General features: G+C 49.1%; 12 protein-coding genes across 12 annotated transcripts; 6 read left to right on the forward strand and 6 right to left on the reverse strand.

The window, feature by feature from the left end:
- Nucleotides 1–42: 42 nt before the first annotated feature.
- Nucleotides 43–896, reverse strand: M430DRAFT_24434 (hypothetical protein; the record flags this gene model as incomplete). The annotated part of the gene is made up of 3 exons (XM_024865061.1): nucleotides 43–403; nucleotides 461–834; nucleotides 894–896. 3 exons carry the CDS (start codon nucleotides 894–896, stop codon nucleotides 43–45), a joined length of 738 nt encoding a protein of 245 aa, XP_024725591.1.
- Nucleotides 897–1,097: 201 nt separating this feature from the next.
- Nucleotides 1,098–1,785, reverse strand: M430DRAFT_32577 (hypothetical protein). Its single transcript, XM_024866196.1, has 2 exons — nucleotides 1,500–1,785; nucleotides 1,098–1,451 (listed from the first exon to the last, which is right to left on the reverse strand). The coding sequence occupies exon 1, from the start codon at nucleotides 1,712–1,714 to the stop codon at nucleotides 1,520–1,522; it is 195 nt and encodes a 64-aa protein (XP_024725592.1). The 5' UTR covers nucleotides 1,715–1,785; the 3' UTR covers nucleotides 1,098–1,451; nucleotides 1,500–1,519.
- A 1,001-nt stretch (nucleotides 1,786–2,786) lies between these two features.
- M430DRAFT_24435 (hypothetical protein) lies at nucleotides 2,787–4,669 on the forward strand (the record flags this gene model as incomplete). The annotated part of the gene is made up of 3 exons (XM_024865062.1): nucleotides 2,787–2,902; nucleotides 3,276–3,537; nucleotides 3,719–4,669. 3 exons carry the CDS (start codon nucleotides 2,787–2,789, stop codon nucleotides 4,667–4,669), a joined length of 1,329 nt encoding a protein of 442 aa, XP_024725593.1.
- Nucleotides 4,670–5,980: 1,311 nt separating this feature from the next.
- On the reverse strand, nucleotides 5,981–6,674 carry M430DRAFT_113475 (hypothetical protein; the record flags this gene model as incomplete). Its single annotated transcript, XM_024861512.1, has 2 exons — nucleotides 6,658–6,674; nucleotides 5,981–6,608 (listed from the first exon to the last, which is right to left on the reverse strand). Coding segments are annotated over exons 1-2 (636 nt in total), but the record flags the coding sequence as incomplete, so codon positions are not given.
- A 1,579-nt stretch (nucleotides 6,675–8,253) lies between these two features.
- On the forward strand, nucleotides 8,254–8,473 carry M430DRAFT_32578 (hypothetical protein). Its single transcript, XM_024866197.1, has one exon. The coding sequence runs from the start codon at nucleotides 8,259–8,261 to the stop codon at nucleotides 8,415–8,417; it is 159 nt and encodes a 52-aa protein (XP_024725595.1). The 5' UTR covers nucleotides 8,254–8,258; the 3' UTR covers nucleotides 8,418–8,473.
- Nucleotides 8,467–9,084, forward strand: M430DRAFT_55474 (hypothetical protein; the record flags this gene model as incomplete). The annotated part of the gene is made up of 1 exon (XM_024868542.1): nucleotides 8,467–9,084. Exon 1 carries the CDS (start codon nucleotides 8,485–8,487, stop codon nucleotides 9,082–9,084), a length of 600 nt encoding a protein of 199 aa, XP_024725596.1. The 5' UTR covers nucleotides 8,467–8,484.
- Nucleotides 9,085–11,307: 2,223 nt separating this feature from the next.
- Nucleotides 11,308–12,762, forward strand: M430DRAFT_55475 (hypothetical protein). The gene is made up of 2 exons (XM_024868543.1): nucleotides 11,308–11,588; nucleotides 11,651–12,762. The coding sequence occupies exons 1-2, from the start codon at nucleotides 11,476–11,478 to the stop codon at nucleotides 12,360–12,362; spliced, it is 825 nt and encodes a 274-aa protein (XP_024725597.1). The 5' UTR covers nucleotides 11,308–11,475; the 3' UTR covers nucleotides 12,363–12,762.
- A 444-nt stretch (nucleotides 12,763–13,206) lies between these two features.
- Nucleotides 13,207–14,831, reverse strand: M430DRAFT_113476 (hypothetical protein). Its single transcript, XM_024861513.1, has 3 exons — nucleotides 14,685–14,831; nucleotides 14,395–14,595; nucleotides 13,207–14,333 (listed from the first exon to the last, which is right to left on the reverse strand). Exons 1-3 carry the CDS (start codon nucleotides 14,722–14,724, stop codon nucleotides 13,252–13,254), a joined length of 1,323 nt encoding a protein of 440 aa, XP_024725598.1. The 5' UTR covers nucleotides 14,725–14,831; the 3' UTR covers nucleotides 13,207–13,251.
- A 1,630-nt stretch (nucleotides 14,832–16,461) lies between these two features.
- On the forward strand, nucleotides 16,462–19,498 carry M430DRAFT_55477 (hypothetical protein; the record flags this gene model as incomplete). The annotated part of the gene is made up of 2 exons (XM_024868544.1): nucleotides 16,462–19,404; nucleotides 19,457–19,498. The coding sequence occupies exons 1-2, from the start codon at nucleotides 16,498–16,500 to the stop codon at nucleotides 19,496–19,498; spliced, it is 2,949 nt and encodes a 982-aa protein (XP_024725599.1). The 5' UTR covers nucleotides 16,462–16,497.
- A 169-nt stretch (nucleotides 19,499–19,667) lies between these two features.
- Nucleotides 19,668–20,481, reverse strand: M430DRAFT_132233 (hypothetical protein; the record flags this gene model as incomplete). The annotated part of the gene is made up of 2 exons (XM_024862236.1): nucleotides 19,668–19,964; nucleotides 20,031–20,481. The coding sequence occupies 2 exons, from the start codon at nucleotides 20,479–20,481 to the stop codon at nucleotides 19,777–19,779; spliced, it is 639 nt and encodes a 212-aa protein (XP_024725600.1). The 3' UTR covers nucleotides 19,668–19,776.
- Nucleotides 20,482–20,846: 365 nt separating this feature from the next.
- M430DRAFT_132236 (hypothetical protein) lies at nucleotides 20,847–22,439 on the reverse strand. Its single transcript, XM_024862237.1, has 3 exons — nucleotides 22,294–22,439; nucleotides 22,205–22,227; nucleotides 20,847–22,145 (listed from the first exon to the last, which is right to left on the reverse strand). The coding sequence occupies exons 1-3, from the start codon at nucleotides 22,431–22,433 to the stop codon at nucleotides 21,127–21,129; spliced, it is 1,182 nt and encodes a 393-aa protein (XP_024725601.1). The 5' UTR covers nucleotides 22,434–22,439; the 3' UTR covers nucleotides 20,847–21,126.
- A 441-nt stretch (nucleotides 22,440–22,880) lies between these two features.
- M430DRAFT_113489 (hypothetical protein) lies at nucleotides 22,881–25,867 on the forward strand. Its single transcript, XM_024861514.1, has 3 exons — nucleotides 22,881–23,138; nucleotides 23,190–23,460; nucleotides 23,522–25,867. Exons 1-3 carry the CDS (start codon nucleotides 22,998–23,000, stop codon nucleotides 25,684–25,686), a joined length of 2,577 nt encoding a protein of 858 aa, XP_024725602.1. The 5' UTR covers nucleotides 22,881–22,997; the 3' UTR covers nucleotides 25,687–25,867.
- Nucleotides 25,868–26,637: the final 770 nt, after the last annotated feature.

Here is a 26,637-nt window from a genome sequence, read left to right on the forward strand (position 1 = left end):
CATTTGCGGGCTGGATATTAGAATTAATTAAACACCTAGACATCACCCAAGCTTGTCCAGCAACCTCCTCCGTCTCCTCTCTACTAATTCTTCTTGGACTTCTTCGCTTGTTGGTACGTTCCATGGCTCGCCATCTCCTGCATCCCCGGGCAAAGGCTCCCATGCTTTTGGCGGTCTACCCTCGCTGCTAGCAAGCAAATTCTCAAAAGCTTCCTTCTCCTTCTGTGCCTCGTATTCCAACAGTGTGCCATCCTCTTCGTCAAGGTTGTAGCCGTAATATGATGCATCGACCTGTTTTCGCAGATCGGCTCTCGAGTCCAGGGGCTTATCTTCACGAGGTTTCTGTGCAGCTGCCTCGAAGAGCTCTTTAACCCCAGGTAGTTCCCTCGCACGTCCAAAATACCTGCATAGATTTACCCATTAGCTTGATCGCAAGCTTCACAACAGCGTCGCAACGAACCTATAACCCTTCCCCCCGCCAGGTATCTCCCTCCCCTCCTCATCATAAACCTTCCCACCCCCACGCATATAATTTGGGCCTCCTAAATTTCGTATTTGCACTTCCCACATGTGTTTCTCGCGCATCGCCTTATTGATCTCATCGTTCAGATCTCTGATCATGAAATCGCTCAGACTCGGGTCCTGGATCTTGCTGACTTTTCGCGAGATCTCCTTGAGCACTTGGCCACGCCATTTTTCGCACGTTGGTATCGATGTCACTTCCGTGATCATCTTCGGCCGGCGCGTTCGTCCGGCATCGATAATACCTAGGTCTGCTGCTTGCGCTTCGCGGAAGCGGAAGAGCATAGACTGGGCTTTTTCTGAATTGCGCGCCTGGAGATAGAGGCGTCAGTATTGATCAGAAGAGCTTGAGAACTAGATTTTTAACATACCATGATTGCGATTATGCCGCGCAAGAGTCCTCAAGGAGGATACGACTTTCGGTGGTGGTTGGGGAGGGGTTTGAAGTTGAAGAAGGAGCTCCAGAAATGCAGGCTGATAGAGTTACAGTAGTCTCCACTAGCGCCGTTTCCGTCGCGTGGAGAAAGGCTTCGTCGCGTTTACATTGACGACCTCTTATCAACATACACAACCTGCCGTGACGATAAACCTCATCGAGCTTCCATTATTCAACAATCTAGAGATCTAGATGGGTTGAATATGAGTGAGATATATGAACAGAGATCTTAGCAGGTTCGATATCCTTCTACCACAACCATCGGCATCGATATTAGCAGAGGTTTCGAGCTAGGGGATCAAGGAGGGGTCTCGAGCTGCAATGCCGACAATCAGCTCCTACTTGAGATGCTTGTCATGAAGCTGTAACTCTCGTTGTCTATACTTTTTGTGCTTAATGAACGTTGGGCACGGATTCTTAGCAAACGGGACAAGCAGCAAATTGGCGCAACGCATCGCTGAGAGTGGACATAGTTTTCAATCGAAGTAGCTTGGTAAGTACATTCTCTTTAACCCAAACGCGTGCGCTAACCTGTCAACAGATACCAAGGCCTTGATTACTCTAACGAGATAACCCCTGCGAATACCGATATCCGTTGGGAAGTGTAAGGTTGGATGTCTTTCTTAGCCCAGTGATGACCAATGTGTCCAAAAAGCCAAATTTGCAGGCCAACCTACCGCTCTCCTCTGATTCGTTTCGACGATTCTGGGGGAGTAAGCGTTGGCCATGAGAACTTGAGAGCTGATCTGAGGGCATTACATTCTATTTCGAGTCTATCAAGTTTCCCTTCTTGTCCTGCCTCTCAATGCATACGTGTGTTATTGGGCGCGCCTAGCTAGTCATTCAAAGTTGAATCTAATTCTCTATCCCTAAAGATATATCTGAGCTGGGGGCTTTCGGGGTATGCTCTGTGCCGTATTCCGCCAATCTGCAAAATTGACGGGAAATAAGTAAATTTCTTGGAGCTATCAAGAATGCTTTGGTGTCAAAGTTGGCCGGAATATACTGGCCTCTGCGCATGAATAATGTCCATCAGCAGAGCGGCTTTCTAATCCGGCCCATGCTAGTATCCTCTTTAACAAATATCCTTGCAAATCTGTCTGTAGTGACCCAGACATCTATACTCGCTGGTTAAGAGTACGTGCCTCTGCTCTGTTAATGATTGTTATATTCTAAATGTTTCTGTGAATACTATTTGTGTCTATCAGGCAATATCTCCCTGTTCCAGTCATGCTTTGTGTATTACATGAGTTATTATAGCATAAGCAACTTTTCAAGAAATTCGAAATGTCTCAAATCCTAAGCTCACCTACGTTCTTTGTAATTGCCTGGTTTACTCTACACGTTGTGTCCTCTGAAGCCTGCTTCTTTGCCCTCCATATAGCATTATCTTCTAAGTGATTGGCTCAATGATTGTCATAGGTAGAGCCTGGTCTCCACGATTGGTCCCCATTTGGGAGTCAGTGCAGTAGGTGGATTGAGAGTTATTCAGTACTATTGAAGACTGAAAATACTTTAGCGATCCAATCCTACTGGCATCATTAATTGCTAAAATAAGCTGAGCAATCCATTAGCGCTCATTTACCATCTCATCTTGATGCATTGGTGCCCCTTTTTACCTAGTAAAATGACCAGTATCTATATTGCCATCGCCTTTGCTAAATCACTCTTCTATTTATCAGGTAGCCTCACTTTCCTATTGCGCAATATCTTCTACTACCTGGGTATTTATTGACGACCTAGTCCACTTGTCAAACTCTCTTTGCTCACCTTGTCTAGGTTCATATCCTTCTGTGATTGGATCACTGTCCCACAACTAGACTTCAAGATGGCAAACGTCAAACCTGAAGCACCAGAGACGATCGATGTTAAGGCTCATATAGCACTAGCACCAGTTGAAAGACCTTCCCTGGCTACACCTTCGCCCGCAGAACTCCCTCAACAGTAAGTTTATCTTCCACCTTCAGTCATTCTCAGCAGTCCAAGGTCTATGAGCCATCAAAATATTGTCATTTTCTAGTATGTCTGGCTTTTCCCGGTTCCAAGTGAAAGCAATTTGACGCGGGTAAATTCAGAATCTACGTTCGCTCAATCTTTTAATCTTTCGTTTTCTGTTCGATTTACTCATCTTTCGTTTTCTTTTTCGTCCATGTCTATCTTTCCTAGCTTCTAGGTGAATGAAATTTTACGTGGGTAAATGCAAATAGATCTGTTCTTTCAATCCATTCATCTTTTCCTTAGTAACACTTCTCCACCAGAAATGACCCAGCAAGTATTAACGTTGTTATCCAAGACTGATAATGGAATCTGCAACCAGTTCACCTACTCCTGATGAAAAAGGATTCCCCCATTTCGAAGATGGAGATGTTCTCATCGTTTCTGGCGACGGCAGGTCCTGGAAGCTTCATTCTACCACTCTGCGCAATGCCTCCGGCAGGTTCAAGACTCTGCTTGATGAAAACGATGCTCGCCACATCACGAAGAAGCAGAAGATTGAGGGCAAGACCATCCGTTTCAAACTTGAGATGAGTGCGTCCGAAGATAGTCCAGACATTCGGTTCAGATCCTTCCGTGCCTTTGTACGTTGTTCTCATATGATCTTCTTCTTCATATTCTATGCTGAATATGTGCTATTATTTCTACATTATTTTTCCAAGTGGTATTATTAATCGCCGTTTTACCAAACATGTACCCTTTGTATGGTTTCATGAAACCCTCTTGTTCAATCTCTCCCGATAAGTCGATGCTAACCCGCTGTAGAGCTCATCCTCCAAGCATTCATTCCAAGTAAACGTCAATGGTATCCTTAATGGCCTGGGCCACCACCAGCTATACGATAATCTGTTCAAGTGCTTTTATAACATTGACCCTGAATTCTCTGCCATCGGCGATGATAATGGTAGTCGTCGTATTTACGACGCTGTCTCTCTGCTGCAGGCTGCAGAATATCTCGATGCAGCTAAGACTGTCCGCATCGTCATCGAGGCTCACCTATTGCGTCTTGACCAGATGATATGGGATCATGTTGAGGTCAACGCCGAAGTATGGTCCGACGTTGCCATCCGTCTACAATCTCCCATCTTATTCCGCGAAGCCATTGCCCACATTATCGGGAAGTGGGATTATCCGAATGGGCTCAAGAAAGAATTCTTGAAGTCCCAGGACAATGGTCCTGCTATTGTTAAGCTTGCCGAGGCCAAGGTCAAGGAGATTAAAGACAAGAAGGTTCACGTTGAGCGTCTCCTTATCGAATACTTCCCAGAAAAGATGATGCATCCCGAGACTCCCGGACTTGTCCCCGGCCGTGCTACATACGCCACCGACATCTACCTCTGGCAGGCTCTCTGCCTCGTGCGTCAATACGTGACTTCCGCATACCTTAACAACCTGCACCATCGTGCTCTGGACGGAGGCGCCAGCTTCTACCGATCCATCGGCATGGGAGGCGACGCCTACCTTGGCAGAGATGTCCTAGCGCTCTTCCATACCAACTTCAGCATGAGCTCGAAGGGAAAGACGTGTCTTCAATCTGCCGTTGAGTTCTTCAAGGATGCCATCAAGCCCATCGTCGCGGATCTCCTTGTTCTTGGTACCCACGGCCAGCAAGCGCCAGACCGTGTCCTTCCGTACCTCACCTGTGCGGAGATTTTGGATGAGGAACTCCCGTGGGTCATTGAGCGTGCCGAGGCCGCTGTTAAGCAGCGAGACTAAAGGAGGTGCTACAGTGGGATGTGAGAGAGCTTCTAGGTTTTTAGAGGGTTTCTATCGCATGCGTTTCGCGCTGGATTTTTTGACATGGAATTTGCTTTATTGACAACTTTTATAAATCACAAGCCAGGGTTATAAAGGAATTAATGCAATATTAGCGCAATGCTTCCCCCCTTTGTATCCCAATGTAGTAATCGACCCGTGGCGGTGTAGCTTTTGGATTGGTAATATCTAATCCTGCCTATAACTAGTACTTTATCAACGATCCGACGCGACACAGATATTGGAACACTTAGTTCTGTTGGGAGAAAGTGCACCGCTCTCAGGGCCTTGTTCTTGCTCTCCATTAGACATCGGGCTGTGAAAGTTTGTACTGTAGATGAGAAATAGTAGACCTGACGGCAGCCAATATAGCAACAGCCCCCTCAGTGGTCAGTTCAAGATCCAGGGGAAATAGAGATGAAAATCATGGGTGGTAAAGAGGGTAGTCTCCTGTGAAGGGATTGGAAACAACGATAATGAAAGCATTGAGGAGCGAGACGCGCTCAACTAAATGTTCAGGGGTATTTTATGAACGTACGCGTTGTGCCAAACACCTCTGCACGTGACCTACTCCGGGCTCTGCATTACCTACCTAGGTAGGTAAGGTACCCGGTAGAAGCGAATGCAAATGTAACTTCATCAATCTTCTCAGATTGCAGACAAGAAAGATCAATACTATCCAACGTTGTTTTTGCGCGACAGGAATGATTCGGTTCTTCTGCTCGATTCGCCCTGCTAATAGATGCCATTCTACAGTATTTATGTATGCTAAGTGGCAGCTGTTGTGCTCTCTCTTCCGTCGTCTTGTGCAGTGCACCGATATCAGCATTCCGCGTGCCGCGTGCGGCCCAGTCATCTATTTATTTCGTCCTTTTTCTCCTCGATGTATTGTATTCCATCAAATATGTAGGGAGAGTCTCTAATTTCGAAAGACTGAATGAGGCCGCTGACGGCGCGATCACGATGCGACGTGTCTCTGCAAATTTACTTTTTGATTTTTGGCTTGCAAGATGTAATTTCAAACTAAGCCTATCACAAAGCAAGAGAAGAAGAGCGAAGGTGGCAATGTTGCAGCAGGTACCTGCATAGGCCTCCAACAGTGTAAAGCAAGAGTCCCAACTCAACGAACACACAAAAAAAGGGAAAACACCAGCCGAAACGAGGCACACATACGAAATCCTCTTATCCCAATCATGCCAAGTCTGCATTCAGTTCAATACCTGCCATGGTCCAGAGCTCATTCAATGGATGTCTGGCCCTGACTATCCCTTCACAATGATGGATATGCTTCAGTCCATTCGACCTCTGCTCGATGGTAACACCTGTGAACTTGGAGCGATAATGCTTGCGCCAAGTATACATGCAGTGCATGATGTGCCATTCCTGCGTAGTATAAAAGACTCCTCCCGGGATGTCTGCAATGGCTCCTACCTCCTCGCGAGTCAGCGGTATGGTGCCATTGAGGTCTGCGTAGTAGGGCCAGCCCCCCTCCGGACCGATTTGATCAAATTCATCTGCGAGTTCCATGTCTAAACACTGAGGTGGAAGCCAGGCAATGGCTAAGGGTGTGAAGATGCAGCCGCGAGCCTTGGCTTCGACGACGGTGGTCCCGCCACAGGAGCAGGAAACAGGTTTCTTGGGCCAAATGGCACGGACGGAGTATCTCCCGATGTTGAATACCCCCCAGAGGGCGAAGATGATGAGTACTGACTTTGAGAAGAGAACGAAGAAGCGGTTGAGACGGCGAGCTTTGGCAGTCTGGGCCTGTTCGACAATTCCCTTTTCGTTTTCGAAGGTTGAATCGTCATCACTGGATTGCAGGAGGTGGCTGTAGGCTGCTTCATCACTCTTTTGAGTGTCTGACTGGTTGGCCGCGACGGTTTTCTTGAACCATTTTACGCTGGATACACTTCAGCCCAGGTATTAAAAAAGGAGCATGCCATACTTACTGATCCATGGTGCTGGAAAGTATTATAGCAACCTGCCAGAACTGAAACTTTGAGCTGTTGACTTGGTGAAAAAGCAGTGACTGTGAGTTGAAAGTAGAGGGGGGAACGTAAAGATCAAGAGGAAATGTATGGGGTCCGGTGCTCAGCTATTGCTTATCAAGGAGGACAAGGCAAGTCCGGAGCTTACTCGGTAATGTGTGATGCACCATGCAATGCCATCAAGAGCCTTTGACAAAGCTAATGAATCCTGTCCTCCCCGCCTTTCTGCAGCAAGGTTTCTAGTTTTTGCCAAGATCAAGCGCAGTTTGGAGCAGCATTATCTGGAGAGAAGTGCGTCGTACTGATCAGGCATCAGTGGGAAACCAAGTCAAATGACTGGGTCTAACCAATATGAAGTGAGTAGATGTTTTCCGGGATACAACATACTGCAACTGTTGATAGCAGTGTTGAATTGCGTGCTAATCAAGTGCAGCTGGGTATTACAATTTACAGGTCATCCAAATGGAAAGCTTCATTGATGTGACTGATCATTGTAGGCGCAGCGATTCAATCTTGTAAGTGGAGCCGATTACACAGCTAACGTACAGTCTGTACTTCGAAAGCTCAAATCAGAACTTGATTCGATCTTCTCTCATTTTACAAGAGTGTACGGGCCGAATATGAGAAATGTACAATGGTAGTTCCATGCTGTACGGCGGCAGCATTACAATAACAACCCTCAAAAGCGGAGAAATCAAATGCAGAGCTTCAGCGATATGATGCCTACAGATCGAAAGGCTCAGCCTTATCACGATAGCCGGGTGGTATCTGGAAGCTGGCCGTTGAGAAACGGGCCCGTTGTGTTACAAGAGCGACCTGCAGTATCACGCTCGGTCATCTAGACCGCTTTACCCCTCAGATCCCCGCATAGGGCTGGCTCGTAAGGTACCACGAACGAGTGGGGCTCCAGCCATTTCTTCCTGGTCAACACCAGCTCCAGGCGGTGTGAGATTCATCATAGTTGAAAGGAATCTGCCAATCATGAATTGCAATGGCAATGGTTGTCAAGCTTCTGTGACATTTTCAAATGCAGGGACGGCTTCAGCATACGGTACAAGTTGTACCGTACAACTCGAACGGGCCAAACGAGTGGACTCGCCCGTGGACAACCGTTGTAGCAGGGTTTCTGCACGTCAGCAGTAAAGGTATTACAGCAACTCAAGAAGCAAGGCTTTGTTACTCATTCCTATAAAGGTACGAGGACTTCGGGTCAGGAGAGCTGCAGTTCACGTCCCACGACATATGAAGATATATCTTCGAGCTGAAGGCTCATCATGAAATGGAAGTTCACCCAGGCCATTTGATCACCGGAACGAACAGGATGCTTCATCTAGAGTCATACAACATATTCAAGTACTCGTATTCGTATGTACGTAATTCTGATTATATGCTGAATACTCGTGGCTAGGCTCTTTCTTCTTCACTGATAGGTATCTGCTCGACGCAGACAAAGCGCTTACTCTTAGCCCCATAGTCCGTAGCTTGACTTGGATGATCTTGCAGCAAAGAGAAGCTTCCCGAGAATTATCCACTCGAGTACCACATTTCGTGATGAGATGCAGATGTCGTCCTTCGGTATCGAAATTGAACTTCCTATTGCCGCCGAAGGGTTGGTGATATCGAGTTTCGCCTCCTCCCCCCTTTCTATTTTGCTGGCTGTATTCTTTCTATATATACTGCTTCTTGATCCCAAATTGCCAGCCCATCACAGATCAGTCTAATACCCCTCCTCATTCTCAACATATTCCTCAACACTACTCGCAATCAAGTCTATATCTATCTCTCAAAATGCATTTCATCAACATTGCAACTGTTGCTGCTCTCCTCAGTCTTGTCAGCGCTACGCCAGTGGCCGACAGACGTCACGTCCATGGAGTAGCGAATGCAGATGAGGTATACCGGCGCTCATACTATGCAGTGGCCAATGCCGACGAGGTCTCGAGGCGTGCGGTAGCCAATGCCGATGAGGTTCACGCCGTGGCCAACGCCGACGAAGTCTCGAAACGTGCGGTAGCAAATGCCGATGAGGTCCACGCTGTGGCCAATGCCGACGAAGTCTCGAGACGCGCGGTAGCGAATGCCGACGAAGTCCACGCAGTTGCTAATGCCGACGAAGTCTCGAAACGCGCGGTAGCCAATGCAGACGAGGTCCATACTGTGGCCAATGCCGACGAAGTCTCGAAACGTGCCGTAGCAAATGCAGACGAGGTCCACGCCGTGGCCAATGCCGACGAAGTCTCGAGACGTGCGGTAGCGAATGCCGACGAGGTCCACGCCGTGGCCAATGCCGACGAAGTCTCGAGACGTGCGGTAGCGAATGCCGACGAGGTCCATGCAGTTGCCAACGCCGATGAGGTGACCAGACGCTCCTACTATACGGTTTACTAGTTTAGAACGCCCTTCCACTCCACAACGCTCCGAGCAAGTCGCAAAAGCCCGTGAAGTTGCCAGATTCTAGGCGATGACTCTGCGATAAGTCAAAGCCAGCATGAGGCAGGCTACTATATTGTAGCCTCTCCTTGGCTCGAGATGGAAGGAGTGGATTCTCTGGGTTGCTGCTTGTCATTTTCTTTTCTTTTCTTTGACCTGTGTATCTTCGGTATGGCCGATGGTGTGGAGGAGGCAGAGACGGAAATTTTGTACGCGTGCGAGTATTTTTTGGAAAATTGGACATTCGTTAAGTAAAGTACCTAGTGCTTGAATATTTGACATGAATCTTTTGTACCCACGTGCCTTTGGTTCCTTTCCATAACATCAGATAAGAAGATCCCCATCAATCTAAGTTATCTAAAAGAATCTGAATTTATGTATAAATCTCATGCCGTGACTTCTAGTAAGTAAGTACCTAATGATAAGATCCCCGAATGGCTTTCAAACCACGCAGACTCTCCTTATCCCGACCCTACTTTAGTCTCGCTTAAATAGGTAAGTAGGGGGAGGTTGTTGAAAAAGTCCCCCGCAAGCGAGCCGACGATTAGCTCTCCCTACCTACCTACCTAACCTCACCTTACTATGCGCAGCCAAGTCCTCTGGGGACCTCGTGATTGCGGGGGAGAAAGCATAGAGAGAGAGGGGGCATGTGAGCGTGACATTCTCTAAATCCTTACCTACCTATAGGTACAATATCGAGTAGTACCTAAAGCCCCTGCTATCCAAATAGTTTGGGCGTCTGAGGTCAAGTGACTAGTTACTTGTGGTGAACCCCGCACCTAGGCGATTATTAGTGAGTGATGCTTTTGTCGATTATTGAATTCGTGCGAGGGCTTACAAAGATAGATAGTGTAGGGATGATCGGGGATTCGTTTTCTGTTTGAGGGGGATTCATGTTGGGTTGTGGGGAGGTGGGGTTTACCTCTTTGGATATCCCTGTGTTAGATGTTGATTAAATCGGTGGTTGAAGGTGGTGCTTGTTTGTGGCTACTCAGTGTCTTAGACAATGCAAAACTGCGCTTTGAGCATTCCCAGGACCTGAGGAGTTTCTTAAGCTATTGACTACTCAAAGCCTCCTTCAATGTTCTCAAGCCAGGTTATTTCTTTTTTTCGGAACTCGCAATCAGTCCTTCCAAGTCGTTTGACATTGCCGTCCGGCTGATTGATGATGTTAACCGAGCAAGTAACACCCAGCTACGGAGCATTGTAGCTTGGCGAAGCTTGACCCATGTGCGCGATTAGCCGCGGTGACTAAAAGCTCAAGAAACGATGTCATCGCATCGCCAAGAAACACAAAATTGCTCCGAGCCACTTGCTCGTCACTGCAGCCAAGAGACTCGTGTACGATCTGGACCAAGACAATAAAAGCTTGTGACCGCGCCGGCTCCGTCTCTAGACAATATAAGCCGTGGCTTGACAAGGAGTCATTTGCGTAGATTTATAACCAAGGCCCAGATCCCTCTCGTGAAGCTCGATATCCGTCACATTCTTCTCAAAAGGTATTGAAGTGTGGCTGATCAACGTGGCAGTGCATGTGGAGTATCGCGGGGGGCCAGTGACATTCCCCGTCGAGTAGAAAGGAGCGGACATCTTGACGCTTGCAAGGTCGACGGGAGCTGCAGGAGGGCACGCTTCGAACTCCTCTTTACAGACAAGAATAATCAGCTGCAGAGCGACGACTCACGACTCACGAGACAGAGTTCGCCTCAGGGAGTCGATGGATGGGACATGGGTCGCCCCGAGTCGAGTCAGTCATTCCTGTACAGAGGGCAAAGGAAAGGGAAAAGCTTAAAAGCGCGGTTCATTCGGTTGTGGTCCCTGAGCCGTGGGTTTGTTTGCCTGTTGGACGGGCAACATGCGAAAACTGCGCCCGAAAAACCGGGGAAATCGGTGGAGTCGAAGAGGGGCGGAGGGTGGTCAAATAATGCAGACAAATAAATAATAATCAAATATGTAAAAAATTGGCAGATGCCAAGGGATGCCTGGGATTATGTATCAAGATTCAAGGAGAAGAAGAGAAAAGAGAAAAGATTAGAAAGACGGCGCATCCAGACCCCTGGGGCCCTTACTCGTGTCATCACATGCGCGAGCTAATGCAGGGCTGACGAAATTTGGGATGCGACAGGGAGGAAAGCAGCAAGGCCTCTCTAGAGGTGTTCTGCTCACTCCGCCCTTCTCTCCTGCGAAACCTTTTTTTAATATCATACGGTCCATACCATCTTCATCCTCCCTTCTGCTCTGCATATCTATCTCTCTGTGATCATTCTTCCACGAGCGGCCCCTTTTTTAATCCTTTCTCTCTCGCCCTGCCGCCCTTGACGGAAGCCTTTAATTCATACTTTTGACATCATGGACCAGCTTAATCTGCTTGCACAGCTGGAGGACGAAGAGAAGAGGAAGCGGAGGCAACAGACCCCCAAAGGGAACGGCAGGAAGTCAAAGGTCGCTTCGTCCCACGTATCGTATGTATTCTATTCCTCCCAGTTTACTTGGATCACTCCCGTCGCTAACACAGCCGGCGCAGCGAAGGAGCCCGAAAGACGCGACGTCCTCATTCTCTCCCTCCACCTCAAACCAAAAATCAACCCCAAACCCTCCAAACTACCATCTCTGGCTCGCCTAGCTCTTTCGAACGCCCGCTCTCTCGAGGCGATGGCCGACGAATCTCTTTTGGAAACACCCCCCGACCTGACAAGAAGTTTGTCTTCTCTATACCAACCAAGAATGAACCCTTATCTTCCGGCTTCCAATGGGACGGCAGACTTGCCCTCCGGTACGGAGTGAGCGAAGAGATGTGGAAACACTTCAGTCGCGAGATCATCGAGGCTGCCGAGATCCCTGGCCCCTCGTGGGTTTGGCGCCTCCACAAGAGGAGCGTCATCAATCGCATCAAGAAGGACTTGGTCTACGAGAGTGACTTGAAGAGTACTCTCAAGAAGTGGAATAGGCTCTTCAGTGACCGGCATGGTTTCAAGGCATACCTGAAACCTCCGGACCCAAAGGGGGAAGAGAATATAAATGATGAGGACATTGGGGACACGGAGGCAGAGAGGCAGCAAGCGATTCTGATGGCCAGGCGCTTTAGGATCGTTATCAATTCGAATACGGAGAGGGCTGCGTCAGTCTACTCTCGTTCATCCAGCATGACGAGATCGGTATCGGGAGAGGCCACGGCCGTCCAGAATCGAGCATCCGATTCAAAAGCAGAGGACGTTGAGGACGATGCGAAGGGGTGAAGACGGACGACTAAACGACTTGACGAATTATTATATCACGATTGGTTTACGACTGATTCGCAGCGATGGCGTGACTTGTTGGATACATTATAGACTTATCCCTTCTCAACTGTTTTTTGTTACCCTCCGAGGCGACGGCGCCGATAAGAGATGATCGATTGGCGTTTGGTGGATTATTAATTACTTTTCTCTTTATCATCGGTCACTGCAGCTCTCTTCTAGGAACCGGATCGCGGTTCAGGACAAGGGAGCCGCTTGGGAAAGGAGTTTTTGCTCCGTCGATTGACGACGCCGCTCATAATAACAGGTTGAGGAAATCCCTGATGTATGTATATATTGGATGGGGATCGGAGCCGTTTGGCTGCGCACTGGACTAGATCGAACCATGAAAATTACCCCCATGATTCCAGCTTCAACCTCTCACAATAGGTAAACGATGGGCAGAATTCAGCCACGTGAGCAGCGTCTTTCCCCTACCTCAGTTTCCCGTCGCTGTCTCTATCCTCGCCATGTCTCTTGTTCAAATTCATCTTACCGTTTGTCTGTTTTTGAACTTTTAAGGACTCGTATGAGTGCTGCGCTTGATTGTGTTCGGAAATGCTTAGTGAAGCGCAAGTGATGCTTCGAAAGGGGAGACGAGTGTGTCACGTGATTGGAAGGGGAGCGTCCAAGATGCGGCTACTTTCAAGCGGCAACATATCAGAAAGGGTCTATGTGACTGATTACAGGCACATGAATTGCCTAATTACTACCCACCTAGGCTTAAGATTCGTGGATGAAGGAGCACAACGGCTGTTGGTTGAGAGTTCGGTGTTGCCTTGCCCATAGGCCTCCCCAGCGCGGTCTAGGAATGACTATATTATATCTATCTATCTATAATAGAACAAACCTACAGACCAGCGAAGATCTCAGCAAACGAATCCTGGGTGATCTTCATGCAGTCATGGCCATAGACGTGCTTTTGAATCTCAGCATCCGCCCACTTATCCGGCACCGAGCCCTTCTTCTCCCTCGCCGCCGCGAACTGCCTATCGCGCTCCTCCCTCGCGGCGCTCTCGCCCAGATGCAGCACCCGTCCCGACGCCGCCGCCATCTCGACCAGCGTCTCGGCGCGCTCCTTGCGGATCTTCTCGTACACGCGCAGCGACTTGTTGATGGTCTGCGGGTCCCGCGCCGGCATCAGCGCCAGCGCCTCGGCGATGACGGCCGCGTCCTCGATGGCCTGGGCGGCGCCCTGCGCCATGTGCGGCAGCGTCGGGTGGCAGGCGTCGCCGACGAGGGCGACGCAGCCGTGGATCCAGGTCGGGAGCGGGCTGTGGACGCGCAGCTTCCACTCGCAGACCTCGCCGTCGGGGACGAGGTTCAGCATGCGCTGGACCTTGGGGCAGAAGTCGGCGAAGGTGCTCAGCATGGCGGCCTTGGAGCCCTTGGTGGTGTAGGTGGCCGAGGGCGCCGCCGCGAAGTTGGTGTCGGGCTGCGCCGTCGAGAGGTTGTAGATCTGCTTGTTGGACACGGGGTACGCGATGATGTGGCGCTTCTCGCCGATCCAGCGCGTCGCGCGGTCGCCGTCGATGAGCTCGAGGAGCTCCGGGTCGTGTTTCATCTCGTCGCGCGTTAGCATGATGCGGTAGGCGGCTTGGTTGGTGTCTTGGATGTCGGCGTCGACCTTGAGTTCCTTGAGCATCTGGGCGCGGATGATACTCTTCACGCCGTCGGCCGCGAGGAGGATGTCTGCCGTGACGGTGTAGGGCTCTCCGTTACGTGGTTTAGCTCTGAAGGTCGGCTTGGGCGACCATGCATCTACTTGCTCTGCAGAGGTAGAGAAGAAAAACTTGATGCTCTTTTCCCGCTTGCAACCCTCGAAGAGCGAGCCGGCTAGAGAGGACCTATGTCCAACCATATGAGGGTAGCCATACTCCCCTCTGACATAGCCCAGATCCACGAGTGTCAATTCCTCATCGGAAGATCCCTCTATTATCATCAGCTCTCACCGACCGACATCTCTGACTAATTAGGTAGGGAAGGGACATACGCCGAATGCTCGTCTCTTTGAGGTCAACAGCCTCCTTTTCGATATCTGCCCAGCAACCAAGTCGATCGAGGATCCGGGCCATGTTTGGTGCGAGTTGGATGCCCGCACCTACGAACCCCAGATTCGACGCCGTTTCATAGACTTCAATATGCCTGAATCCCTTCTTCGCCAGAGCAAGAGCGCAGGCCAGCCCGCCCATGCCTAGGTAGATAGATATCCAACATTAGCAAGATCTTTCCCCCTTCAAGCCGGGAAAATAGGGGGAGGGGAAGAGGAGGGGGAGTACACACCCGCCCCGACAATAGCAATATGGAGATCTTGGTTAGCCATTGAGTTCAAGGATTCATAAATAAACAACTTCTAAAAGAGGCCTATGTGATATAGCGAATTGAGATCAGAAATCCAAAAATCAATCATTGTACATTCATCCTCCTCCCCGGAATTATATTTATGATATATGGAAGGGCTGGCCCCAGCAAATAACTGCTCCTCTCTCCTCTCCTCCACCCCACCCCCCGCTTCTGCGAGATGCAGCGGCAAACATATTATCCGGTACGGGGCAAGGTAAGGTAAGGTACCTGCTTAGGAAATAGGACGGCCCGGTAGGTGAGTGCGTAAGCAGGTTTGAAAGGTCGTTGATGCGGGAGCCGCCAACGGTACTTACCTACCTACCTACCTAGATATACTAGACCCATATGTTTGTTTTTCTCAACGATAGAGCATCGCAAAATGATCGATAATCAATAAAGACATGGTTTGTTCGTCTGCGAATGCAGCGTGGAGCGGCTCCCTCCGCCCCGCGTTCCCCGGAGTGGAGTTCGATGTAGATACCTTAATCAGAGATGTCACGTGTTGCCATCCTAAAAGGGATTTCCTCTTTTCCGCCCCCCCCCCCCCCCCCGGGGAGGGAGAGATTCCTGGGGTCCCACTAATGTTACGAAACCACATTATTGGGCAGTGCCCCGAGTTTTGTTCCTAGCTGTGGAGTCCGGAGTACATACAGAAGCTCCGTCCGGTCTTTGATGTGGGAGGCTGATAGAGATGTCGGGTAAATGTTCACCAGGCTTTCGTGGGTGGAAGAATGTTATCGAGATGTGCACGTGCGTGCTAGGCTAGAGCTGTTGAGGTGGGTTTGGGGGTTTAAGGGAGGTGTTGATCATTTGTAGATTGGAGATTTTTGATATGGGAAAGAAAGGCTGGCTGTTTTTGGTGTTGGGAGAGATAGTTGAGTTGAGAAGAGAGAGGATAGAGTTATTTGGGGCAGTGAGTTGGTGTTGTTTTCTTGGATGATATGTATCGAAACAATGTGAGAGGTGTAGGAGGGGCATTGGTGAAGAGGTGAGCTAATCCATGACTGGCGTGGAGGCAAAGGTATTGACCGCAAAGCGCATCGCCGGGTTCATGCGGTTTGAGACTGAGAAGAGAAGCTGGAAATAAGATAAATGCAGCTATATCCCTACCGAAATAGAATGTCAATATATACTTACTTATGACCGAGTACACCTAGGTACCTAAGGTACCTAGATAACTTGACTGAAGGTTTGCAGCGTTCTCTCACTGAGATATAAGGTCCGGCCGTTGACTCGTTTCAGGAAGTACTCCGTAGTAAATGTAGTTGTTAAATGCGGGGTGTGAGGCTGATATTCCTCACCTTAATGGGTCTACTCTGCGGAAACGCATCAGGAGTACCTAGATATGTCCTTGGGCCAGAGGACATTCAACGTCTTAGGAGAACTCATAGTGCATTTCCGGACCTCGATAATCTCGATGTCGAATTGTGTAATCCTTCAGTGGTTGACAGTTGAGATTATGATGTAGGCAAGAGAAGGGCAACAAACCCGAGACTCCTCTGCAGTTAGTGAGAAGAACATATATAAATACCATAAACATTGAGCTCAGTCAAGCTTTTGGGAACTTCTATTTCGATATTCACAATCCATGTATACTTGCAGGTAGTTCAATCTTCAACCACGTGACTGATACACACACCCCTGGCTGCCCAAGTCGCGAAACGGCCACCATAGGCTTGGCGGCCCATGAAGTTGTCTGGAGCTCAGCAACAGCTCTCGAAGAGGTTCATCACCGCATCCACCATTCATAAATATGCGGCTCCCGATCAACCTCCTCTGTCTGACTCTGTCGATCCTTCCCTCCACCCTCGCCGTTTTCGCAGACGAGGCCTACCATGTCGATTACCAGCACCAATTACTAGGCATCCCGCAACCGCATACGACGTTCTTCCATCGTCCTAGGCCACAAGACAAAGCGACATTATTGTATACGTTGAGTGATCTGGGTGTGCTTGGAGCCGTTAATCCTGGGACTGGGGAGGTCATATGGCGGCAATTCCTCGCCGGGAGCCACGGCGCTGACGATGCGCGCCTGGGAGGCTTTCTGAGGCCGGTGGAAGGAGAGAGCGGCGTCGTTTCTGCGATTGGGAATAGAGTCGATGCCTGGGATGCTATGACTGGTCGAGAAAGCTGGGGGAATGTGTTCAGCGGATCCGTCAGAGATTTGGAGGTTATGGAGGGACCGACTACAGAGGGCCAAGCCAAGGACGTGCTGGTTTTGTTCGAGGACGCCGGCCACAAGGGAATCTTGAGGAAGTTGAAGGGCGCGAATGGAAATGTGGCTTGGGAATATGAGGGGGACAGCCATGACATCCCATTTCAAGTCAGTACAGATGCGGCGAACGTATTCCTGGTGTCCCTGCACACCTCAGGAGGAGGGTACGACATGAAAGTTACGACACTCGATCCAGTTACTGGGAAGAAGACCAACGAGTACAAGCTTTCGAGTCATGGAGATGTTCATTCCCCGGAGGATGTATTATTCGTGGGGGCCAATTCAGCAGCTCCGATTGTTGCTTGGGCGGACAAGGCCAAGAAGACTCTCAAGGTTAACATCCTGGGTAAACCCAAGGATTTACACAACCTAGCACTGAAGGAATTGGATGGGGATATCGTGAAGGTCACTCTGCACGCCCCACATCTTCCCCAATCACTACCGCATTTCCTAGTCCACAGCGAATCGGGCCTTTCAAACCGAGCAGACGTCTACCACATCGATCTCGCAAGTGGAAGCATCAACAAGGCATACGAATTGCCGAAGCTATCAGGAAAAGGTCTGTTCTCAGCAAATTCCCAAGATGCCAATGTCTACTTCACTCGCGAAACCGAGCACGAGGTCATCGTTGTCTCATCTGCCTCTCATGGGATCCTCGGAAGATGGCCAGTCAAGGCTGAGAAAGATCATGGAGCGCTTCTTCATGGTGTTTCGGAAGTCGTGAAACGTGCTGAAGATGCATATGCTGTCAGGTCCGCTATAGTTACCGCGGACGAGGACTGGGTACTGGTCCGCAATGGAGCTGAAGCTTGGTTCCGTCCGGAGGGTCTTTCCGGCGCTGTGGCTGCAGAGTGGGCAGAGATTCCAGAGCCAGAAAGCTTGGCTAAGACTTTGGAGGCTGAGGCCCACAGTAACCCCCTCTCTGCATACATTCACCGTGTCAAGCGTCATGTGAATGACTTGCAGTACCTCCCTGCCTATCTACAACAACTTCCACAACGTTTCTTAAGCAGCATTCTTCCAGGAGAAACCACCCTGCAAAAGCCAGGAACCCTCGTACGCGACAATTTTGGTTTTAACAAACTGGCTATTGTGGCAACTCAGCGTGGCCGGGTATATGGGATCGATTCTGGTAATCATGGAAGGATTGTCTGGTCATTGAAGGCGTTTGACATACCTCGTGGTGCGAAGTGGGATGTGAGAGGAATTTGGGTTGAGAACTCTAGAGGCGTCACAACGATCATAGGAGCTGAAGGCGAGCACCTCTTGATTCGAACTGCTACTGGCGAGAATGTCGAGACACCGAACCATGGATCTTCACCCGTTGCAAGCGCTGCTGTTGTTGATAGCCCGTCTGGAAGATGGTTCTTACCAATTGGCGTCGATGGCAACCCGGGCGAGGTCCCCAAAGATTGGGCACCAAAAGACACTATCGTCGTGCAGGGTGCAAATGGAGAGGTAAGGGGCCTGAAATTTGAGGTCAAGGGTGATAAAGCCCACCCTGTCATTGCATGGAATTTTCAGCCTCCTCTAGGTCAGAGAGTCACAAATGTTGCTGCACGACCTGCCCATGATCCGGTCGCATCCATCGGTAGAGTTCTTGGTGACCGCACTGTCCTCTATAAGTACCTCAACCCGAATCTCGTATTGGTCACGGCAGTGTCAGACGAGGGCTCCACCGCGTCATTCTATCTTCTCGATACTGTCTCAGGCGATATTCTGTATTCAACAAGCCATGAAGGTGTCGATACAAAGCAACCAATTACCTCCGCCCTCACAGAGAACTGGTTTGCTTACTCTCTCTGGGGCGATGTCTTGGCCAATACTAGTACCACCGCCCTTCCAGCATCCAAAGGATACCAAATTATCATCTCTGAGATGTTTGAATCGGGCATCGCCAACGACCGTGGTCCACTTGGCGCTACAGCAAACTATTCCAGCCTTGAACCCTCCGAAATCCCCAACGTCGAACCCGCCATCCCTCACGTCCTGACCCAGTCTTTCCTCATCCCAGAAGCCATTAGCCATATGTCCGTTACACAAACACGTCAAGGAATCACGACTCGGCAACTCTTGTGCGTACTTGATTCTTCCAATGCAATAATTGGCATCCCACGCGCAATGCTGGATCCTCGCCGCCCTGTTGGCCGGGATCCGACAGCCCAAGAAGCGGAAGAAGGACTTTTCCGCTACGAACCATTCCTCCCATTTGATCCCAAACTCATCATCACCCACAAACGTGAAGTCATCGGCGTGAAGGGTGTTATTACAACCCCGGCGCTTCTAGAAAGCACGAGTTTGGTGCTTGCTTACGGGATTGATATATTTGGAACGAGAGTTACGCCTAGTTTTGCGTTTGATATCCTTGGGAAGTCGTTCAATAAGCTGAGTTTGGTGTCGACGGTGGTTGCGCTGGCCATTGGTGTTTTTATATTGGCGCCTATGGTATGTTTTTCTGCAATGCCCCTCTATTTTGATTATGCTAATAGTTCGATAGGTACGGAGGAAGCAAATCAATGGCCGATGGATGACCTCATAGGTGTGTAAATTGTAGTAATAGAAATCCAAAGTTATATTTCATCCACGTCGTGTTCAATGATATTATGATATTTTCCTTCTTGGCTATGATTTCTCTTCGTCCCGCTGTCTATTTATTTCCCTCCATGCAGAGATAATCCATCTCCGAGATCAAGCTCACAGAATTTGAAAATGCGCATCAACGGGCTTCCCACAGTTAATGCTCAGGATATCCTATATGATCACAATCAGCATCCTTCACTACTCCCCGCAATATCCACACATCACTCTACGCAAGTTTCAGGACAGGGCATTTTCATAACTCACCTGAGGACAAGCACTAAAAGCAATAACCAAATCGACCTCAGCCTTCAAACAAACATACTGGCCCTCCTTGCTAGTTGGCGGGTCAAAACTGAGGGTAGTTCGATCCTCGTGGACTGGAATGTTCATGAACAGATTGAACGGCGAGGGAGTGAATTGTGGTGCTTTGAGACCTATACGAAGGATGTTTCAATTTAACACCAATATTCTTTATCCTCGCCATTGAAAACAAAACGGAGAGGGAAAGAAGGAAGAAGAAAACATAAAGAAAGGGGCCAACCAACCAATAGCCGCCAACCCCTCCACCAAATTATCCGAACAATTACGATGGCTACTGCCGCCGCCCAACTCCTCATAGCGCTGCTTGTCGCACGCCGCCATCAACGTATCATGATGTCCCGCCGTCGTATCCTCCGTCATAGTCAAGATCTTCTTGCGCTCGTTGTCATACAGCCCGTCGCCAGCCTGCGGGATCACGCGGCATAGCGAGGCGCGCGTGTGCTGCATGCTCAGCTGCGTCTTGATGGCGCTGCTGGGCGACGGCGGGAAGGAGCTCAGCGTGAAGGCCCACGTGTCGACGACTTGGTTGCCGTGCGTGTTGATCACTTTTATGGTCTGGCCGGCTGAGAGGGGAACTGCGATTCCGTGGCGCGCCGGAATGGTCGTTAATTGGGAGGTCATCATGGATGGGTACGGGGTTTGAGAGATTTGCCTTGGGGATTACGGGGAGGAGATCGGGGAGATGAGGTATTTGGATACTTGATTTGGTTTTTGATATAGAGGGAAGGTTTGGGATTTTTTGAGTCATGGCTGATACTCTTATATGCTACTGTCGTCGTCGTTGCCGTTGCTAAGGATTTGGACGATAAGCGATAAGAGAAAAGGGGGGTCAAAAGTGGGCAGAGTTCACGTAAGAGCAATCCCGGAATACAGTAATTCTAAACTGTAACATCTGGAGAGAGATGTAAGTGAGGGAGCTTGGGAACGCTGAAAATGTTGTGAGGCTTTAATAAAGGAATATATCTTCAATATGGTCCCGGCTCGTCAGCGGAAGGCAATCAATCCCTTTTGGTCATCTGAAAATGGCCTGGATATACTTTTTGTTGTCTCCATTTCAGCGTACGTTTTAGAAGCCCTGGCAATGTAACTAGTGTGCTGTATACTAGGTTACATATGACACCTTGCGGGTTGCTTCTCATCAACTGAATAGGCCACGAAAGTTACTAGCCTCCATTTCAAAGATAAAGCCCAGATTTAAGCTCTGTTCCTTTTTCAAATTTATGGGCGTACCCTCTTTCGAATATTGTTAAAAGCTCAAGGGTCGGTTCACAATGCCTTCCAGCCAGCACCTTTGCAGATCCGTCCTTTGTCGATCCATTTGGTATGTGGGAGTAGTTGACTGGTGACCCATCTGGCAGTCGTTGTATGTTGACTACCATCACCAAATGGTTCGTCTGTTCGATCAACTTGATTCCCCTCCGAAGACAAAGCCTCTGAATTCCCGGGTATACTTGAGCTCCCTTCTGCCAGAGCTTGGAATACGACCAATTGATCCTGGAGGTACTCATCCACAAGACCACCTTTCTGGACTTCTGCATCAAGCTTGGCCACGACTTTCTCCGCGACTTCTGTGGCTATGTCGTCTGGGGTCTTACCCGTCGCCTTTCTATCATACAGCCAATCGCATCCAAATCGCAAGCCCGTTGATGTATGAGCTACCAAAAGAGTATATATCCGTGTCCTATGCCGGCTGTCTTCCACAAGATGATAATTCGTCCCGACGCCAGGAAGTACCTGGTCAATCCTAAAAACGAGAGCTTTTTTGAAAGCCTCTATTGTATCCGCCGGAACAAGGATCGTAATATCAATCTCGGTGATTTCTCCACGCTCCACTGGCCACACAGGTGCTTTGAGCGTCTGTCCGGGGGTAAGAGGGACAAACCTGAACGTGGCAGAGCCTACATTTGTAGCTCCCAGAGACCAGCCCCGGGAATCGAGTTTTCTGTCGATCTTGACCCCAAATCTCTCAAGAGCAGGAGCGAGTACTTGATCGAAGTACTCAAAAGAGAGTGAGAAACGGACATTAGTACCACCCTGAATCGTGGCTGTAATTGGAGATCCGCTATCGTCTCCGCAGAAAAGGAGGAAGGGAAGCATCGACTGAAAGACGAGGAGGATGCTGGCTGCGGATTCTGCTTTGATCCTGATGTTTCGATTGACTAGGTTTGCGAGAGTTGTAGTTGGCTTGAATTCGATAGATTTGCTCCCAACATAGCAGCCCGTGACCTCTGCAGCCGTGGCATCAGCGAGATACCGGACGCAGGACGCGTGTTGTGCTTTAAGGCCTGCAAATGATTAATATTTATTAATAACGACGCTCAATAGGCAGATATGAGAAGCTAACCTCCACCACGCTTCCCATCTCCTCTGTATATAGGTGTTAGAGATAAGCTGAATATGAACAAAACAGGTGCCGTGAGAAGAGTTACGTACCTATTGCCCCGGACATGATCTATTCGAAGGGGCGTACCGGTCAGAGCTGCGAGCGACACAGCAATTCGGACAAGCTGACCGCCTCCCTCGCCCACTCTGCCGTCGAGCTTTACCAGCTTCTGAGGCTTAAAACCGTCCATTCGGAGAATAGAAAATGGGTGAAGATCTCTTCGGGGATTTTTTACTGTGGTTGCCTACTCGCATGTCCGCCTTGCCCTGTGTCGATCGTCAGCCTTGTAGGAGTGGGGACAGGATGGGATGCGACATATTCCTGCACCAGTCCCTCCATTGGTAGCCCCAAACCGGGGGCCTGAATACGACGAAGATAGTTGACAAGGTGGTCGGGCATGGCAACGATGAGCAGAGAGCGGCATCTTTATATCTCTTCACTTCCTGGGGAAGCTGGGGAAAGACCCGATCCCCAACCAGGGTGGGCTGAACCAAGGGCCGTCTTTTGATCGATAAAGTCACCGAGGCAAGGGGTACAATATTCTAGATCAAGATACAAGATACACCCCGATCCCCGCAATCCTGGCTTGGCGACTGTCTATTAGTACAGCCTTACTGCACCCACGGTCTGACAGTAACACCGTCGCCATCACCATCGTCGTCGCTGTCGCCGTCACCTACCATGATCTCAAGGCTGGCTGGTGGTCAGCTAAAATACCACTTGGTCCTTGCGAGTTGAAGAGATACTGCCCACTATGTCCGGCAAGATGCGTCGCGAAGCATCGCATGCGAGTTCAATCTCGAACCCGGCTGCCAGTCCGAAGGGACGGTTGAACTTCTTCAAGAAGAGACAATTCAGTGTAGACGGCGCAGAGGCTTCTGACAAGATCGACGAGGCGGGTTGCACCCTACCACATCTTTCATTCATTGCTGATCTGATCATCTAGTTTCCGGTCAGCGACAGGACAGTGAACTCGCCGTTTCATTTCCCAGACATCGAAGCCTCACTAAAGTTAACGAGATCAAGTTCAAACTTGCCTTCACCGGATTCGTTCGTTGGCGCAACTCACGATGCGCAGTACTTACATCTCCGCGAGAATACCCGACGGATTCGAAAAGCCACGCTCGACCCAAAGAAAGTGGATGCAGCATGGGAAGTCTATAAGAAATACAGGGAGGAATCTCATCAACTGTGCAAGAGCCTACTTGAAAAATCCCGTGAGTAGTCTTTATAGATCCACTTTCCGGGTCACGCAAGTGTCCTAACTCACGCTTGTAGAAAATCGCGGTCGCAGCGCATCTCTCGAATCAAATATCAGCCCTCTGGATACTCATTCCTCATCCAGTGGTTCAATCACAGAGACCTTCTTACCATTCAAGGTCAACGATCAATGGCTTGCAGCTATTCAGGAATACAAAGGTGTTCAAGAAGTGATGCTCGATAATTTCCGCAATTCGATCGCAGGGACCTTTAAGGAGTACCAGCCCGGTTCTTCGGAGAAGCAGCTAGAAGCATTTCTGGCTGACAAGGAGTTACGGAAAAGCTACATCGCCCAATGGAGAGAAATCAGCATTCACAAAATGAAGTCGGAGAAACTTCTCTTTTGGCAGCAATACAGAATACGCTCTTTGAACTTCCACACCCTTGCCCAAGATCTACAAGCTCTCGAGCAACTGTTCGACGTAGCGGATTCAGGTATTGCTGAGAATATGACTATTCGCGAATATGTGATTAGCAAAAATGGGGATGCGATATTGGAGTTTGCAAATGCAGCATCTGAGATACACCCCATCTTAAGGTTTCGTGTGTCCTCACACCTCCTGGCCGAAGCCTCGCCACTGTTTGCATATATGTTCTCACCTTCACGGCAAGAAGGAGGAGCTTCATTCGATGTGATTGCTGATCTACCACCACCACCCTCAAGGTATACCTGCAAAGACAAAATGGAAGTAAAGGTATACCGAATGCCTCAAATCGAGCTCAACAACAATGAAGCATTGACGATACTGCTCCATTCTGCCCATATGCACAAGTCTGAAGTTCCGAGAGAGATTGATTTTCCGACCTTCGTCAGCATTGCGGAAGTATGCTTACGATACCGGTGTACGCCGGTGCAGCTTGAAATGCAGGTCGAATACCAATGGCTCCCTCAATGGAAACACATGGCAAACGATAGTAGCCAAGGTCGAGATGGCCTTCTGCTGATTAGCTACGTGTTTCGTGCTCAAGAGGTGTTTACACAGGTATCCAAAAACGCGATAATGAATACCGTTGATGAGGCAGAAATTGAGAGCAAGGCCATCTGGCCTCAGACTGTCAGGGAACGGATTAAAGCAGTCAGAGCTGCAAAGCTTGCTCAGATCCATGAGTGTTGTACCAACACCATCAAAGAGTATCTATGTCCGCCAGAGGACATTACTGGTCGTTCAGCAAGCATTGGATCACCTACGCCGACAATGCTGCCTCGGTGCCCAAGGAAATCTCGAACGTGCGATGCAATAAATCTCGGTTGGCTTATGTACTGTTACAACAACTTGGGGATTTTATCGAACATGATGAATAATGACAGCTTCTACGATCTACCCACGTCGCCCCGTCGAAGTCTCAAAGAACTAGTGGATTGTTTGAGATCGCTTCCCAGTTCTCCCCAGGGACACAATGGAATCTGCGATTATGCTCCTGCGCTTAGAAGTGCTATCAATGATATCTACAACAGTGTCTCAGGACTAACATTAAAGGAGGTTGGTTTGACCCATGACAGGAGCTCTATGGAAGGTCCGAACAGCGATCTACCGCGGGACGTGCATGAATTACAAGCAATCGAACACAGGGCTTACAGAAGCGGGCCAATACCGATCTCTTCTGATGCAGCGGTTTGCCTGCGCATTCTATCTTATCTTGATGACATTGATGATCTCAATGCCGCGGCGATGATCGATAAAGGATTCTATGGTGTGTTCAAGAGAAACGAGGCAGCCCTTTTGAGGAACGTGGTGAAAGCTGAGAGGAGAAGGACATCCTCGATGGCTAGCCCCAATAAATCTGATACTATCCGGGTTTCTGCGAGACAAAGGGCCCCTCATAGATCTCGACCCAAAACTGGCGATGAAACAAAGTCTCTTCTATCGGACTACGTGCTATCCGCACCGCAGAATGATTTATACGATATTTCACCTCTACAATCACCGCGCGGTTCTGACGAGGTACCTATGTCCCATGAGGAAGCACAAAAAATCCTTTGGCCGGACGACCTGGTCAACAGCCTAAAGACGCCAGAACCGCGCATGAACGATGAGCCTCTCGAAGAAAATGAAAAGTATTTGATGGGTGAATTTGCCCACAGTGAAGATAAGGCAAGGATGGAAGACAATAGTAAGCATTTACGTGATGAAAAGGATGTAGCTTTGGGACTCGGGATATATAAACCGGATGGGTCCCGATGAGATTTGATGGCATGGTGGCGTTTAGGTTGCAAAATCCAAAGTGAGTACCGGTGCTGGTCCAGTCAATTGTAGCGCCATATACCCTGAGCACATCCTTGGTGTTGATGTCTTGAGATATACGGTTTGCTTATGTTTAAATGTAATTGGATACCCTTTGATATATATCAGTGCAGTTCATTGGTTTCGTTTCCACCATAGTGAAGGCAAACTCACTCAATCAAATTCCCATCCGGGTCTCTACAATACACGCTTGTCAATCTCCCACACCTCGTCCGACATTTCGTTTTCCAGGTCCAGCATTTCCACACTGGCATTAAGGAGGCGGTTACGAACTTCCTTCACGTCATCATCCGTCAAGAAATAGAGGTCTGTACTACCATCCTTGACATGCGGTGCTTTCCGGTCAGATTCCTGATACTACAAAAGTTATATTTCCGTCGTACTTCTCAGAAATACAGACAAAGCAGAAATCCACAATGATGGTCTCGGGAGGGGAAAGAACACCTCTCCAAGCTTATGTATATTAACCTTCTATTGCCCAAAAATCAAGGAACACCGGATTGTATCAGGAGTAGCCGCTGAAATAAAGGATTCTGATTTCATTCCTAGACTTTTTGGGTACCATTCGGTGGTTTTTGAGATGCACTTCACGGTCAGAACTAGATGATCCAGCGAGTTGATCGTTGCTGCGCGAGCTAAGGCCCTTCTGGAAAGTTTAGCTGGTAGGAGGATATGAGGGGCTTGGAATGAAACGGGACAGAGGTTTGAGTAGAGCATACATTTTGAAGTCTACTCCTCAAGAGGATGGGAGAAGGGAAGTTGTGCTTTTGATGTTGTTACATCGGCCAATCACATAGCGCTGTGGCTACTGTGGCTGACCCTTGCGTTGTGGCGCAATATTTCTTGCGCATATCAAAAGCTTCGCACAGGGATCTTGCGACAGCATTGAGA

This window comes from Amorphotheca resinae (assembly GCF_003019875.1).
Source record: "Amorphotheca resinae ATCC 22711 unplaced genomic scaffold M430scaffold_1, whole genome shotgun sequence".
Taxonomy (NCBI): Eukaryota; Fungi; Ascomycota; class Leotiomycetes; order Helotiales; family Amorphothecaceae; genus Amorphotheca; species Amorphotheca resinae.